At 45.1% G+C, this 9,964-nt stretch overlaps 1 protein-coding gene across 4 annotated transcripts; it reads right to left on the reverse strand.

Annotated features, from left to right (window-relative positions):
• Nucleotides 1-3,651: 3,651 nt before the first annotated feature.
• On the reverse strand, nucleotides 3,652-9,121 carry LOC136471088 (E3 ubiquitin-protein ligase MBR1-like). 4 transcript variants are annotated; one of them, XM_066468824.1, is made up of 7 exons: nucleotides 8,942-9,121; nucleotides 7,279-7,459; nucleotides 6,133-7,179; nucleotides 5,898-5,948; nucleotides 5,715-5,813; nucleotides 5,365-5,517; nucleotides 3,654-3,946 (listed from the first exon to the last, which is right to left on the reverse strand). In XM_066468824.1, exons 2-7 carry the CDS (start codon nucleotides 7,396-7,398, stop codon nucleotides 3,809-3,811), a joined length of 1,608 nt encoding a protein of 535 aa, XP_066324921.1. In that variant the 5' UTR covers nucleotides 7,399-7,459; nucleotides 8,942-9,121; the 3' UTR covers nucleotides 3,654-3,808. The 4 variants fall into 4 exon arrangements, with proteins under 4 accessions (XP_066324922.1, XP_066324921.1, XP_066324919.1 ...); XM_066468825.1 differs by lacking the exon at nucleotides 8,942-9,121 and having other exon boundaries at nucleotides 3,652-3,946; nucleotides 6,133-7,186; nucleotides 7,279-7,404; XM_066468822.1 differs by having other exon boundaries at nucleotides 3,656-3,946; nucleotides 6,133-7,459.
• Between the last annotated feature and the right edge of the window lie 843 nt (nucleotides 9,122-9,964).

Here is a 9,964-nt window from a genome sequence, read left to right on the forward strand (position 1 = left end):
GTTACCTTTCGGCGCTCTGCCAGGAAAGGTACAAGTCCCCTCACAATCACCGAAGATGGCCACGAACAATCACTAACTCATGCCAATTCTCCTCCGCTGCTCCAAGCCGTCTAGGTGGTGGCAACCACCAAGAGCAACAAGCAAATCTTGTAGCGAAACACGAATACCAAGTCCCTCTAGATGCAATCACTCAAGCAATATACTTGGATTCTCTCCCAATCTCACAAAGATGATGAATCAATGATAAAGATGAGTAGGAGGGCTTTGGCTAAGCTTACAAGGTTGCTATGTCAATGCAAATGGCCAAGAGAGTGAGCTTGAGCCAGCCATGGGGCTTAAATAGAAGCCCCCATGAAATAGAGCCGTTGTACCCCTTCACTGGGCACAACACGGGGTGATCGGTCGCCCGATGCTTGCCACGTGTCATCAGCTTTGAAAGCATCTAGGCCCTTAGTAGGGTTTTGGTGATTAATGACAATACGTGATTACTGTGACTAACGTGTGTTTTGCAGATGCAATTAAGTTAGGTCATGGTAATGGCAATTGATTGGGCAATCATGGTTGTCATGCCCCTACGATGGAAATCGTTTCGATTTTCAAAGGATGAACAACAAGGTTAAGGATGGACTAGTTCTAAGTGTCGTTTGGTATTGAAGAGGCACTTAGAGTAGTTTAGGACTTTGTTTTTCCTTTGGCCGTACTATTAAGGGGGGCATGAACGGGTAGCTTGACCTAGGTGAGTCTAGTGGGTTAGGTGTGGTGCACACTTGTCAAAACTAGCGCTAGGTAGCTCCTAAATAGCCCTTAGATCAATTGGAGCAAACTTCATTCACATATGATTGCGAGTTGGAAGTGAATGGAGGGTCAAATGTTGACCGGACATTGGTTTCGGTGTGACCGGACGCTGGCATAGAGTCTGGTCTGTTCATTTGACCAAGGTGAAGTCGTCTAGTTGCGACCGGATGCTGAGAGAAATGTGACCGAACGCTGGGTGCTAGTGTCCGGTCAACTCCAGTAAGGTTCTAGAGAGGGAAAATCCTGATCGGACGTGTCTAGCTAGTGCCGACCGGACGCTGGTTAGGTTCTGGCTACTGACCGGACGCTGGGCAGCAAAGTGATCGGACGCTGGGTTCCAGTGTCCGGTCAACATCAGTAAGGTTCCAGAAGGTAGTTTTCATGACCGAACGCGTTCGGTCAGTGCTGACCGGACGATGGTCAGCGTCCGGTCACCACTTAACTGCTCGGTGGTGGGGAGAACTGACCGGAGTGTCCGGTCAACTTGACCGGAGCGTCCGGTCACCCCATAGTGGCACATAACGGTTTGTTTTGAATGAGGGTGTATAAATACTTCCTCTATTCACTTGAGGGATAACTTTTGCTCATTCCAATAGCTGAGAAACACCCTTGAGAGTGCCAAGAAGAGCAATGTCCTAGTGAGGTGATTGAGATTTGAGAATCCAAGTGAGAGGCCTCATTAGTGAAAGCAAGAGTAGCAAAGTGCGCATCCACCCTTCTCGTTAGGCTTGTCGTGGTCAAGTGAGAGTTCGTGCTTGTTACTCTTGGTGATCGCCATCACCTAGACGGCTTGGTGGTGATTGGGAGCTTGGTGATCATCCGGCGGAGCTTGTGGATGACCCAACTGAAGTTGTGAGCGGTTGTGGGTGATTCACCGCGACGGAGTGTCAAAGAATCAACCCGTAGAGAGCACTTGATCCTTGCGTGGATCAAGGGGGAGCTATACCCTTACGCGGGTGCTCCAACGAGGACTAGTGGGGAATGGTGACTCTTCGATACCTAGGCAAAACATCGCCGCGTTCCTCCTCTCTTTACTTTAAGCATTTATTTTGAGCAATTCAATTCTTGTCTTTACATTCATAGAATTGCCATGCTAGACTAGGATTGGAACTTAGGGTGTAAAACTTTTATGCGGCAGAACATTAGAAACACTTTCTAGGCATAAGGGGTGAAGTGGGCTAACCGCAAGGTTTAATTATTGCAAAGAATTTTAGAATTAACCCAATTCATCCCCTCTTGGGCATCTTGATCCTTTCAAGCTTCAAACGTGGTTCACCCGATCTCAACGGTCAAGTGTTGACCAGACGCGCTGCTCAAAGTGACCGAACGCTCTAACACCAGCGTCCGGTCGTTTCTAGTAAGGTTCCAACTGCGACCGGACGCATCAGTTAGATCACGACCGGACACCGGACCTCAGCGTCTGGTCATTTTCAGTAAGCCTCCACGCGTGACCAGACACGTCCGATCAAGCGCGACCGAACGCACCTAGCGCCCGGTCACACACTACCTCCTCAGTGTGCTGCCACGTCTGTGTGACCGAACGCACCCAGCCAGCGTCCGGTCACTTTAACGCCAACGTCCGGTCGAAGACCGACGCTGCGCGTCCACAACTGCCACTTGACCAGACGCGTCGGTCCGACCGAGACCAGCGTCCGGTCACTTGGCGACCAGCGTGACTAACTCCTTTTCAACTCTATCTTCTTTACCCTTGCTCAAATGTGCCAACTACCAAGTATATTACCTTGTGCACATATGTTAGCATATTTTCACAAACATTTTCAAGTATGTTAGCACTCCACTAGATCCTAAATGCATATGCAATGAGTTAGAGCATCTAGTGGTACTTTGATAACCGTATTTCGATACAAGTTTCACTTCTCTTAATAGTACGGCTATCGATCCTAAATGTGATCACACTCACTAAATGTCTTGATCACCAAAACAAAATGGCACCTACCATTTATACCTTTGCCTTGAGCCTTTTGTTTTTCTCTTGCTTCTTTTCAAGTCCAGGCACTTGATCACCACCATGGCATCGTCATCGTCATGTCATGATCATCATTTGCTTCACCAATTGGAGTGTACTACATATCTCATGATCACTTGATAAATTAGATTAGCACTTAGGGCTTTATCAATTCACCAAAACCAAACTAGAGCTTTCAAACTATCGGGGTGTGTGGATTAGGGATGAAAACGACTAGAAACGGTCGAGGTGTGTGGATTAGGGATGAAAACGACCAGAAACGGTTGAGGTGTGTGGATTAGGGATGAAAGTGACCGACTGAGTCATGTTGTTTTGGGATGAAAAAGACCCGAAACAATCGGGGCATACACACCGTTATGCAACTAGCGCCAGGCTTTGCACTAGCCAGATGCGACGTCGCCTTTTTTGCATGGCAACATATCAGGTGCAAACCAATCAACCTGTGCAAACTTGAAAACTACCAATCAGGACCACTAGATGTTAATCCAATGGATGGGGCCTCATCCATTGGATGAGTACCTAATGGTCCTGATTGATAATTTCTAAGTTCACAAAGGTTGGTTGGTTTGCCCTGCGTTGCCTTTTTGATAGGGTTACCCGTATCATGCATGATGTGTACAAACGGCCGCATTCCACGGCCACATGGCATCATCAAGTGGGTGAAAATGAAATAGTTAGGTGTCATGTCGATCGTCTTCCCACCCTGCCCTCGCCCCACAAGTGGTGCGGCTGCGCAGCAGAAATGCCGCCGTCGATGACCCAGAAGCGGCGGCACATGAAGGGGACAGGGTCACAAGGAGACGGCTGAGCGCCGGCCTCGCTAGTTCTGCTGGTCCTGAATCCGTAACAGGCACATCTGAAGCAGAACTGCTTTCCAATTTCTAGAACTCAAGTTTGATGCTCAAAAACTGTCCGTGAACCATGCATGTTATTATTCATTCACAAGTTCACATGTATGTCCGTCTGTATGTACAGCACAGTTGGACTCTCGGACACCACGCTACAAGCCTCCCAACGTCCTCGGCTTTAGCCCTTGGAAGGCACTGCAGATGCTTTGCATACTGGACACCAGTTCTTCTGCCCAAGCCACTGGCCTATGCAGCACACATGGAACCGGTGCTCGCACGGCAGCCTCCCAACTTCTTCGCCCTCCATGTACTCTTCCTGGAATAGACACAGATGTCTAAGTTTTATTCCATAACAGAATATTTCTGCACCAGTTTCTTTGGTTATGAACATGAGAGGACTGAATAAAGTTATTAAACCCCTAAAAAATATCAGTGATGAGAGCAATAAGCTTTAATTCTTCAAAAAAAAAAAAAAGCAATAAGCTCTCTGCCTTAATTAAAAGGCAAAGCTCCTACCACTTACGTCAAAAAAAAATGAGAGCAATAAGCAGTACATTGCAAAATCAAGCATAAATAACATTTGCAGAAAGAGTGCTGAATTGGCTCGACAACTTCAAGCCTTAGTCTGACGCCTACCACTGATATTGGAGAACTATAACCACTGATATTGGAGAACTATAACCTCTGTAATAAGTAATACGTAACAGCTTATAGAACACCGGCTTGTATGGTTCGGTCGCCTTTGAACCTTGCAAACGCTTGTGGAAATCCTGGGTGCTGTCAGAATGTAAAGTATTTTTATGGCTGGCCATTCGGAACAAATGTTGGGTAGCCAATCAACTAGCAAGAAGAGGTCTAGCGCACTCCAGCAATGTGTGTCATGTGATTAGGAGGAGGAATCTGCCCAACGTATTCTCTCCACTTGTGTGTTTGCTCATCAATTTCTGGTATAATTTTCTTAGCTTAGCTTGGGCTGGACAGAGTGGCTCCAAGACGCAATGAATTGAGCTCTGCAGATTGGTGGAGAAAGGCAAGTTGAAGGATTGGTAAGGCCGAAAGAAAGGGGTTTCATAGTGTTGTCATTTTGGGTGCTTGGACCTGTGGATTCGAAGCAATAAGTGCGTGATCGGTGGCGCCTGCCCTTCTCTCACTGATGCTTACTACTACTTCGAGGAGGAGATGAGACCCTGGTGCCTGGAAAGCTTCAGCCTTCAAGGTTGGGCTTGTTTGATTAGTCCAGGTTGGAGGTCGTTTTTTTTTTCTGTTTCAGGCTTTTTTGACTCGAGATGTACAGCAACCCATCCTTGTCTGATAATCATAGTTGAGATGAGGAGGTTGTAAGGGACTGTTATTTCTTTTATCTATGATATAAATAAAAACGCAAAGCTCTCCTGTGCGATCGAGAGAAAAAAAAATCTTGTTTTGCACTTGTATTTGCTTTCAAGAAAGGCAGACTCAGACGTTAAAAAAACACTGCCAGGAATCCAGTTCATAAGACTTTTCGGTAGTGGGGTAATAGCAGCATAAAAGGGCCTGTCTTCTGTGAGAAGGGTAGACAAACCTGTACTACTCAATGCCGACTGTCCAAAACAAAAGGTCAAAACTCAAAACCTTTTACTTAGTGCCCAAAATAACCAGTTCCACATGAAGAGAAAGTGCTCAATGTTGAATCTTTATATGCATATGTTTATACCCACAGAAATAGTAGATCCCCTAGGTAAGGTTACCATATACCTGGCATATGCTGCATTTCATGTCATCAACGGTTGATTTGTTCACATCTGAAGCGACTTGACTATATATGCTTCTTCTGAGGCATTTTGTGAACTGCTCTTCTGAAAGAGCTGTGCTTACAGAGCCTATTCTCTCCTCCAAGGCCAATAATTCCTGTTCAGAAGGAGATACAAGCACCTCTTGTGTGAGTATAAATATGAACCATGAGTATTTCATAAAGAATCATAGTTAGTACTCAAATCATAGCAAGGGCTTCAAAGGCAGAATAAGGAAGAATCCAGAAAGAAAAGCATCCTGTAACAAAACCCCTCCAGCATTCAGGTAGAACAAGACATGATAAAAGATAGTACCTCATAGGACATATTATCAATATCCATCCGCATGTCTCTATGACGATCATAGGAGGCAAAAGCACCAAGAAATAGATTCGTCTCCAGTACCAGCAATTGCTGCAAAAAAAAAGTTTATTCAAGATTTCAGGCAAAAGAAAGATGATAACAAACTTGTGGAGCAAAGAATAAAAACGAACTAACATCATAAGTTAGCTCTGCTTGTTGTTCAATCCTCTCCAATGCTACCAAAACCTACAGAAAATAAACCTATTTCATTCCAAAATATTACACTTATACCACCTTCTTAGTCAAAGTTAAGGATATTTATCAAAATAAGATCAGTATCACTATATATTTAACTGGATTATAATGACATAAGATCTAACAACAAAAACAGAACAGCTGGAACCACTATAGGAAACATTTTAGAAACAACCTCTGTAATTCCTTCCATGGTTATGTGTCTGTGACTATCTCTCTCCCCCATGAGACTATGGAACATTTGTCGAGGACTTTCTTCAAAAAGGGAGCTTGGTCTTCCCCTTTCAGCTCGAGTATTCGAGCAATGACGACGACTAGATGAAAAAATGTTATTATCAAATTCCACAAAGAATGGCCTTATTGAACTCTCAGTGGAGACTTCTTCCAATGAAAGATGTTCCTGAGCTGGCTGTACATTCCTCGTGGATGATTCATGCAGAGAAAGCATGCCATCTTCTCTTTCATCAGGAACACTCATCCTAGTGGCATGAGGAGAAGGTCGTCTCGTCCTAACTGAAACTGCCGATTCCTGGTTTCTGCTGCTTCTTCGTGGTATTTGTTGAGAAAGTGATTGTTCATTCATTCTGATTCTGTGACCAGTACTACGAATATCTGTAGGAGGTGAATGACCTAAACTTAAGTTCCTTGATCTGGAAGAGCTTTCCTGGTTAAATGCCCTCTTTCTCATGAACTCAAACCTCCTACTAATAACAGACTCAGATGGGCAACCTGATGGCTGAGCATCAGGTACTGAAGTACAACCAAGGTTTTTAAGCCCACGTATCTGCCCTCCACTAACATGACCATAAGCTGGCCTCAGACCCATGGTAGAACTTCTGGGTATAGTAGACCCATTAGTCATAGATGAAGAAGATGCTCCTGGAGTACCCATGTTTACTTCTTTGTGTTTCTGTGTCTGTGTCCTAGAACTTAGTGAGGCAGTTTGGACCAAGGACTTGACTGTATGTGCAGAAACACCTGAATGAACGGTAAAATGAGAGCCTTCTGGATAAGGTACTTGTTCAGTAGTAAAACCTTCTGATTCACCCTGCAGAGTGTCTGAACTCTCGTTGTCTACAACAATTTTCTTACTACCCTCTAGCCGCTTGGCATCAGCCTTTCTTCTACTACTTTCAGCAATATCAAACCCTGGCCCAAAAGGTTGTCTTCGCCTTTCCTCAAACTTGCTAAGTGGAAATTTGGAAGAGCTTGCAGGTGCCACCTTTGAGCTTGAAGATTTAAATGAATCATGTACATATCTTGGTCTTTCTTGATTATCGCCAATTCGCGCTTTCATAGGATTGAATCTAGTGCTGCTTACCGGTTTATCGATGCTGTGATTAGTCCTCTCTTCTGAACTTTGATTCCTGGAAGACAATCTGGAACCCCTCCTGAGATATGCAATTTCTGCTTTTGATCTCCTATCTGAATATTCCTCCATATAATCAGGTTGCAATAAGTACCTCAATAATTGTTCTGAGATATCCTATAGTTCTGCAGATCTGTAAGACAATTTTGTAAAGGTCAGTAAACAATAAAACCTGGAGGAGGGATACAAATAACGAATGAGCAAGAAAAATTCAGAAATATGCGCCTGGACATATTGAGAATGAATATTTTTTTACTTGGACAATAAAATGCTTCGGAACTAAGATTACTGTCCATCAGCAGAATCATAATAACAAATTTGAGACACTGTGAATATGAATGTATGAAAACCAGTTATGACCAAGGGTCTCTTTGTATTGGGGGTATATCATTGGTATGGATATTGTTGCACTATAAACTTCCAAATGGAACCTCATCCTAACACCCTCGGAAATGCACAGTGAAAAATGCTTTCAAGTTCAGCAGGCATCCTTCACAGTTCATCTTAACCACAATGAACTTCTAAACGTTAGATATAAAACATAAACATCTGAAAAATGATGTGCTCAAAAGATCAATATGAGCAACAAACAAACAGTCAAATTGGCCCTTAGCATTTGGCAACCAACTATATAAGAAGACAGTTTTGTCCTAGCATACTTGTCATAGAGATAACCATAATCGCTTTTGAGACCCAAGTCTGAGCTCTATTACCCAGCTCTAAAGCCGGTAGCCCGGTACCAAAAGCAGCCAGGTCCGAGGTGGAGGGGGTACCACTACCAACTCACCTTCCGCGTCAACATCAGACAGGGCCCCACATCATCAGTAACCAAATGAGCGAGAATTTGAGACACGCATGTCAGCACGGAACCAGGAAAGATAGACAACAACATTTTCAAGGTAAGATAACCTTAATGCACAAAAAACATTTTCCAGATAAGCCAAAAAAGGGGCATCGGGACCACCCTCCACAGATCATGACATGATCATTTTTTTTATAGGGATCATTGACATTGAGAAGTGAGTGCAATGACATCATTCGTCTATCCACATACTCAGTACCACTTTTTCATCAAATAATACTAGTATTTTTTTGCCCCCTCTGAAACCCAATACAAAGCACAAAGTGCCAATGTCAGTAGTAACTAGGTACCCGGCTTAACAGATTGCCCACTCTGAGTAACAGCGAGTGCCAAACATCTCACGGTAAATTTGCTAATGAAAACTGCATCGCCATCACCGTTCAGGCCCAGTATCCGAATCTCTTTCATGCAACTACCATGTTAATTGCTTCTAAATCATCTGAACAAAACTAGCCCACCACCACCCCGACTCCCAAACAACAACAATAACCAAAAAAGAATCCAATGTTTCTGCATTTTAGAGCCTGAAGCCCACAGCGAGGCGGACAGAAGAAATCGACTTGCTGTGTGAGAATCAGATTAATCGCTAACTTTCCTCCGTTTCTGAGCCAGCCGAGACGAGCGATATAATAATACTACAACAACTAAAACCGATCATTCAGTTCGACAAACCCCAAGCAAATACTGGCATTCGAATCGAACAACAGAATAAAACGGAACCAGGCAAACAAGAGACTGCACAGCACCCATCACCTCCTGATCCTACTAGAAGTCGCCGCCGTTGCTCGAGAACACCAGCATCGGGAAGGGAGAGGGGGGCCGCCCCGCCTGCGCCTCTGGTTCGGAAGGAACCGCGGCGTGCTCCGGAGGAGGAGGAGGAGGAGGAGACGCCAAGGCAGCAGGAGGCAAGAGAAGGGAAGGAAGCAGCGAGCGGAGGGGGTGGGGTGGCTTGGATTCCTCCCTGGTTGGATCCGAGGCCATTTATCACGGGCCAGGCCGCGACAGGGGAAGGGTCGCCCCGTTAACGGGTCGGGTGCGCTGCCTGCCAGTTGTCGCTTTGCGTTGGGTATTTGGACTGCTGCTACGTCCACGTCGACGTCCACGCACGGAAGGGGTACACGGACACGTACACTACGGGCGTGATTGGTACGCCGAATCCGGCCGTCCTGTACCGTTTTAAATGTCTGACCTTATTCATGCAGCGTGTTTGATTGCTCTTTTCGTACCTTTCGTCTGTATCCTTTTATTTATCTGCTCTCCTCTATTTCGCACGATTTCGTCTTCTCAATTTTCACTTTCCTCTTCATATAGGATGGCTTGATTCAGACATAACGCAGGGATCCAAGTGTCATACACTGAAAACTCTTATCCATGCATACAACCAAACAAGATCTTATCTCATACTGAATCAAAAACAAAGATAACCAAACACGACTAAGTGCACGATTTAAGCATGTATCTCACCATCCTGGACCGACTCTCCATCCTGGCTCCCGCTCCCTGAAGCAACCAATCACGCCCTGCGGCGGAGCGCGGCCCAGCACGGCAAGTGGGCCCAGGTGGACAGTGTGGCGGTGTGGGTGGTCGTCCTGGCTGGGCATGATAAATGAGCTGAGTATTGTGGCGTGTGCGTGCACGTGACAAACGCGTACACGATACGTTTTTTCAGACACCATACACGACGCGGAATGTACCGTCACGTGCCAGGCCGCGTTTGCTACGGAATGCGGTTCTCGTACAAGTTTTTTAGATCCAGACTTTAAAAAAAAAATATTT

The sequence above is a fragment of the Miscanthus floridulus genome, chromosome 8 (assembly GCF_019320115.1).
Source record: "Miscanthus floridulus cultivar M001 chromosome 8, ASM1932011v1, whole genome shotgun sequence".
Lineage (NCBI taxonomy): Eukaryota > Viridiplantae > Streptophyta > Magnoliopsida > Poales > Poaceae > Miscanthus > Miscanthus floridulus.

Excerpts from the sequence above, each read along its gene's own strand:
- LOC136471088 (XM_066468822.1), bottom strand. The coding sequence starts at position 7,398 with ATGGAGGAATATTCAGATAGGAGATCAAAAGCAGAAATTGCATATCTC. Across the intron at positions 5,949-6,132 it reads CCATGGAAGGAATTACAGAG|GTTTTGGTAGCATTGGAGAG; the intron begins GTTGTTTCTAAA and ends TATTTTCTGTAG. Across the intron at positions 5,518-5,714 it reads TTGATAATATGTCCTATGAG|GAATTATTGGCCTTGGAGGA; the intron begins GTACTATCTTTT and ends CCTTCTGAACAG.